Source organism: Esox lucius, chromosome 9, assembly GCF_011004845.1.
Source record: "Esox lucius isolate fEsoLuc1 chromosome 9, fEsoLuc1.pri, whole genome shotgun sequence".
NCBI classification, from domain to species: domain Eukaryota; kingdom Metazoa; phylum Chordata; class Actinopteri; order Esociformes; family Esocidae; genus Esox; species Esox lucius.
In genome coordinates this window covers 8,306,560-8,313,573 of record NC_047577.1, presented here as the reverse complement: position 1 = coordinate 8,313,573, position 7,014 = coordinate 8,306,560, and the positions used below count along the sequence as shown (strand labels likewise).

At 38.3% G+C, this 7,014-nt stretch overlaps 1 protein-coding gene across 1 annotated transcript; it reads left to right on the top strand.

Annotated features, from left to right (window-relative positions):
• The first annotated feature begins 596 nt into the window (after positions 1 to 596).
• LOC114839872 (neuronal growth regulator 1-like) lies at positions 597 to 6,620 on the top strand. The gene is made up of 5 exons (XM_034294481.1): positions 597 to 1,298; positions 2,786 to 3,133; positions 4,547 to 4,798; positions 5,523 to 5,548; positions 6,606 to 6,620. The coding sequence occupies exons 1-5, from the start codon at positions 1,193 to 1,195 to the stop codon at positions 6,618 to 6,620; spliced, it is 747 nt and encodes a 248-aa protein (XP_034150372.1). The 5' UTR covers positions 597 to 1,192.
• The last annotated feature ends 394 nt before the right edge of the window (positions 6,621 to 7,014 follow it).

Below are 7,014 nucleotides of genomic sequence, written 5' to 3'. Positions count from 1 at the left end.
AACCCTATGCTACAGGGTATTATTAGTTTGCATGAAAATGTTTGTACACCTTCCTGGAAATGGAGGATGACAGATATTTGCTTAGCTTGGGGTATTATTTTTAATGTTGAGATTTTAGTCTGTAATGTAAACCCTAATTTCACATCCAGTTCTGTGGTGTCATAGTTCCTTGGTCAAAATGAAACGCCCACATGTGATGCAATGTCTCAGACTGTTGCACTTGGATCCACTTCTGAATATTCTTGAATGTTTAATTCATCATAAGACATCATTTGGAGGGTATTTCATTACTTTAGTTCCACCATTCCTACATGTTCAAACCTATAAGTAAAAAATAGTATGTTTTAGGAGCGTAATCCAATTAGTTTGCCCATGGAAATATTCTTAAATAGTTTAGAAAACATTTTTAAAATTGATCTTAATCGTCTGGCAGTTATTCTGAATGGTGGAGGTAAAATTTTTGGCAAGTCAGCACACTGTAATTGTTGGTCTGATGTGAATTGTGAAATACACCTTCATGCTGCTGTATTATAATGTCATAATTTTTTTTTTATAAATTTGATTATATTAAATGATCATATGATGGGAGCTTCAGGTCTGAACATTAATAACAGCATCAACCACACATCTACCACTGTCTTGAGTGGTACTGGGATCTCCTACAGGTCAGACCAGCAGGAGAATAACAAGTAGGAACCATTCCTTGAGTGGTACCTCGCCTTCAGTAAGCACATCTAATAATACTTAAATAAAGCTGACATTGATTACATACCATTTTGAGTAAGTTAAGTATTACGGAATATCCCTATTTGGAGCAATTGGTAGTTTGCCCAGATGTGGAGCTGAAGGTTGTGGGTTTGAGTCTCTGCCCTGCCAAATGCCAAGTTGGTGTCAGGAGTGGGATATGCCCAGAAGCCATCAGAGGCTTCTCTGTCTCTGTGAGGGACCAGTTGTATTTTAATGGCTCTACTTGCAGTGGGTAGAGACCAGAGCCAAAGTTTGCGGGTTTGAGACCCTGCCCTTCTCAACAGTAATGCAAATGCAAATTACATGTATATTCAGGATACCATTATTCACAAAAAGTGCTGTGGAGTATTCAGTTTTATTTTTATTACAACTATCCTGTTATGACATACTTTCTTTTCGTACAACATTCATTTTTCATTATTATATTTCATAAGAATGTTAACTCATGACTACAGTGAGTTTATGTCTCCAAGCCTGCAGAGAGGAAGATGCATCAATGGCCTTGACAACAGCAGTACATGTGTTGGTGTTTACACTCCTGTATGTGGCAGGTATGGACTCATTCATATCTTTTAATTGTGATATTAATCTTAAAGGATAATTGAATGTAATGTCAGTTATTCTGGTGTGGTTTTTATGGGTAGTTATTGTTTTCACTAAGGCTACCCCCCCACCCTCCAGCCAATTTCTAGGATTAAATAAGAAAAACACCTCTCTGAACAAAAAGACATTCATAAATACACATAATCAAAATAATCCAAACATAAACAAACCATATGAAACAGATCAATCAATAGTATTTAAAAACAATTCCAATCTTTAAATTTAACACAAAAATAAATAAATATATATGAAAATAAATTGTTTACTTATTTACTCCTGAAGTATATCAGGAAAAGACAGAATATCCATGGAAAATTTGACTTTGCCTTTAGATGTTTGACTTTGTAGAAGGTTGTAGATGTGCATCACCCAAAAGTCACCAGTTATATGGTTGGTAGCCATATATAATTGCAACATTCAGAGCACCACTCGAAGGCTGCAACATTATAATAAACAACAAATACATTCTCAGTATAAATTGTACAAGATGGCATCTTAAACCCTTTTTTTTAGATTACCAAATAATTTAGTTCTAGTCATTTATTTAACCCCACTTTCTGCACCCCCTGTGTTTTGAGATACAAATGGGGCATCAACGTGTGGACAAACAATACTCTTAGGGCCTAATCACACTACAACAACTCTAATGACAACAATGTCATAAAATTACATAAAAATGTTATGTGAATACAAGTCTAGCACTCACAAAACATGGCAATAATATGTTCACGTAGTGCCTTGCCCTAATTTTTTGTATCTGTTGCATTTTTACTACCAGGTAAGTAGCACATTTATTTTCAAAAACCTGGGGAAAATGAGGGTTAACTGTCATGCTCAGAGACAAAGAAACAGAGATTTATCACCTGGTCGGCATGGAGATAAACACCAGCGACCATTCTTTCATGGGCTTGCCATGTTGCAGAGATGAAACACAAATGCAGAGTACAATGATAACGATTTCCAATTCCCAAAACATACTGAAACACAAGACTAGACAAAGCTTGACAGGAACTCAACATTAAAGACAACGACCGATCAAAGGGACAAGGAACTGGGGAGACTAAATAAGGAAGTGATCAGGGGAAAATGGGCCACAGATGAGAGGACTAAGAAAACAGGTGAAAGCAATGAACACAAGGGATAGAGACAACAGAACATAGAAACAGACTAGAACTTAAATGCACTGGACATAGAACAGTAGCAACCCGACTGTTACACATTTATAACTCAGTACAACAATTGTTGTGTAAATAGCGCCTTAGGGGAAAGGGAAACCAGTAACTGGTTTAATATACTTTCAGAGCCGACATTGTGTAAAGAAATATATTTTGTAGTTTCCAAGGCACATAACTCTAATTGCTCAGGTCTGCAAAATAACTGAAATGTAAATGTAGTGTAAATTATATTCCCCTTGTTTGGTTTAACTGTGTTTCAGTGGTACCGGGTCAGTGTGGATGGAGTGCTACCTATGCCACTGAGAATATCTGTGTCTTAAAAGGGTCAACAGTGGAGATGTCCTGCTCTTACACGTTTCCCATGCATCGTACAGTGACATCGACTTTCTGGTTCACTAGAAATGGTGCTGATGGGAGTCGTTTGGACCTGACTGTTGACCCAGACTACACAGGTCGTGTGACGTACCGTAACAAAACGAATAATAACCACACCCTGATAATCACAGACCTGAGAGAGAGTGACTCAAAAGTCTACAGGTTCCGAATTACAACAGATCAGTCTGGACAGAGATGGATTGGCCAACCTGGAGTCAAACTGAATGTCACAGGTATAGTGATGAGCTATATAATTCAATGTTATTTCATGAAATTCTACAACATTGCATTAAATTTTTGTTGACTTTGTAACCTCCAAAATACCATGATGAAGATGTGCAAAGAAATTCACTTTACAGTACTTTATGACAGTATAAAACGTACAATTTGAGAAATGTGAAGTTGAGGTTGTCCCATATAGGTCCAATATATCTGGGTGTCATCGCAATATAACAGTACAGTTTTATTTTAGGCTTGCTATAATGTAGCATAATGTAACTTGTAGCCTGTGAAGTTTTAGTCAATCCTGAACAATTCCTAATGCCTCATTTGTTTGGTCTACATGGCAGTTCTCGTCTATAAACACTACACTACTGTATTAAACAATGGGCAGTCAGTCACTCACTCAGTAAGAGACATTTGCTCTTCTTGGCCGGCTCCGCTTATGCGGTAAGGGAAAAAACATGCATAATTTGAGAAATTAGTAGTTTTAGTTGATTCCCATATATCTGGGTATCTTCCCTGGTGATGTTCTGCTAGGCCTGTACTGGGTATGTTCCTTGGCAGTTTGATCAGTGTGTCTGGAGTCACTGACCTGCTGCAAGTTGGATAACCAACATGTTTTCAGGCATTTGATTGAACCAGAGCAGGGAATTTGTTTCTGTACTTCAGAATTCACCTGGTTGCTGTCCTCAGTGGTACCATTATAAAAACAGAACACCAAGTCAGCTCCACTTGTGGCCCAACATATACTACATCCACCTTGTTTCACAGAAGAGTTGGTATACTTTGGATCTGAGGAGTTGCTAGGATCACAATACATTATAAATTATTTATATGACTTCAAAGACCAGAGGTCTCAAATGCAGAGTGAAAATATATACACGTTGTACTACATAGAAAGGATTTGTGTGGAAAAGCATAAGTAGAGTTGTCAAGATGCACTCTGATGCCTGTCTGCTGCCTTCTGTGAAGTACGGTGGTGTTACCTTTCATAACAACAACGACCAGAAGCAAACACAGTTAAGACTTACTTGGAGCGGACATACAGTACTAGATTGGACACCTCAGATAATTTTTATTAACACAATAAAAAAATAAGCCAATATAAAAAGTTGAATTATGGCAAATCCTGCAAAGGGCTTGAAAGAATGCACAGAAAAAATTACCAAATTGAATTACTTCTGTTTTTCTTCATTTTTTTCAAACAAACACTTACTGCTCAGATAAATGTCTGTCATTACAATGGCTTTAGACATACATTTTCTTCTTTGTTAAACACTCAGCTTTTCTGTGTTGCATGTAATTATTCTGTCAGAGTATAAAATAAATCTTTGTTGTTTGATGCAACATTTTCCTAAACAGCTATGGATTCCAGCTTTAAATCATTAGTTAATGATACACTGAGTGTTTAATCTTCAATTCAGGTCTACAGGTGGATGTGACTCCTGCTACAGTGACTGAGGGACAGAATGTAACCCTGACCTGTATCACATCCTGTCCTCTGACTGACAACCCCACCTACATCTGGTACAAGAAGAATGTAACCTCACCAAAAGCATCAGGACAGAGTTACAGCATCACTAACATCACATCTGAGGACAGTGGAGAATATTACTGTGAGGCTCAGAATATATATGGACGTCTCAACTCTTCTTCTGTCTCTGTGGATGTTCAATGTAAGTAAATATCTGCTACATCTGCTCTTTACAATAGACAAATGGACACATTTACTTTTATAATTCATACATTACTTTCATAATTCCAGTCTTTCCTCACGTAAAATACTGCTTAACAGTCTCAATCAACGGATCCGCGGTGAAATTGCATAGTGTATATTTCTATTCATAGATTCCGAATGGTTATAGCTATTAACTTTCTGTTTTCTTTCCCGAGTGCTGCATTCCAATAAAGCGATTGATGTAAGGTTTGTTTTCCTGCGTGTATCACAGCCTTCGTAAGATGACCGCAAAGTTGCACATAAAATGGCAGCCATTACACACGTCATGCAATTGAGCCTAGTTGTATCCGCTGTTTAGAAGTCACATTTTTGTTGACCAATCACAAACCATGTGTGTACTATGTCATATGACACCTGGCATTCAATAGCAACTCAAACTGGCATTCCCCCGAATCTAAGACGCGAACGTCCATTCCAAGTGGCTTCTATGTACCAAACGCATCAGTCGAGAGAGTATCAACAAAGAGTTTTTACTTCGCTTTCATTCCTACAAAGTATTTTTTAGAACAACAACGAAGAAAACTTTTGTTCCTGTAAGATGGCTCGAAGGATTACAGCCCAGCAAGTCCTGGAACATTTAATGTATTACAGTCATAATTCCTGTCTTTCCTCATGTAAAATACAGCTTAAAAACACAGTTGTCGTTACCTTTTGTCCACCAGATGCTCCAAAGAACCCCTCAGTGTCAGTCAGTCCCTCTGGTGAAATAGTGGAGGGCAGTTCAGTGACTCTGACCTGCAGCAGTGATGCCAACCCACCTGTGGACAAATACACCTGGTACAAGAAGAATGTAACCTCACCAAAAGCATCAGGACAGAGTTACAGCATCACTAACATCAGATCTGAGGAGAGTGGAGAATATTACTGTGAGGCAGCGAATGATATTGGAAACAAAAATTCAGCTTTTGTTCGTCTTGTGGTTTTGAGTAAGTATACCACTCCATTTCAGTACAGTATGTATGTATCACAAACTCACAGGGCACTCCACTCTGCAATAGAGGAACAGCCCAAGAGCAGGCACAGATCCCTTTATAGTGAGGCCATAAAAAAGGTACAATTAGGAATTAGGTCAAGCAATTCGATTTGAATCCAGGTTGGAGAAACATGGGCATCTTGCAGAATATGATCCATGAATCCCCTTCAATGCCCAGCTGCATAAGACCCTTCAGAGAGTAACTAACAAGAAGTTTTGCAGATTGGACTTTAGCAAATTATCCCCCATCAGGCGAAGTGTCAGGCAAGCAAAATCCTGCCAACTGAAGGGTTTCTTCCCCTGTAATGTAAAGCTCAGCATCCAGCACCTGTCTCTAACACTGGCACTAATGAGACAGTGTGAACATCACCAAGCCACCTCCAAACTGTTATCCAGTTCACGCATCCAGTTCAACTGTAAATGTCTGTTATATCAAAACGTGAATACCATTACTTCATATGTTTCAGACCCATTGTAATTGTATTCCAATCTGTGGAGATTTTGTTTATTCTGACACTTTGTTTTCCACCACTGGCAGCAACGCCCCATAATAGTCTGCACGTGAACATCTACTTAGTGATTAAAAGTGCTTCTGAACCTGACAGATTTCTAGTAATTATACTTGTTGCACATAATATCTACACGTGTGTGTTTGCATTTGAGATCCTTTACCTAGTATATCAATAATGTGTCGTATTACCAACTATATGTTAATCTGTATTGTGTTCATTACATCATTCCATTTCACTTCTATTATCTATTCTTCTTTTAGAGAAACAATCCTTAGTTATGCCTGTGGTTGTGGGAATCACAGTCGCTATTCTGGTTCTCATCCTTTGTCTCTCTGGCTTCATCTGGTCCAGGTGGGTGGGTGTCTTTCTGATGACAGATGTATTTACACATTTTTAACACCTACTTATCTCAACCCGTATTTGACTATATTCCCTTTCTCAGTAACTGAATCCCTGAAAAATGACAGTATCTACTGAATGATACTGAGAAAGTTTCTAAGCCAAACTGTTCAGTAAATACTGTCAGTTTTCTAAGGTGACAAATTCCAGAGATGACATCTGATCTCACACAGTGAGCGAGGGTCACCGCCCAAAGAATATATAATCGTGTATACTAGAGTCCAAGCGTTCGTAGGGTCTGTGTCACATGGCTGGCATTTTCCATGTAGT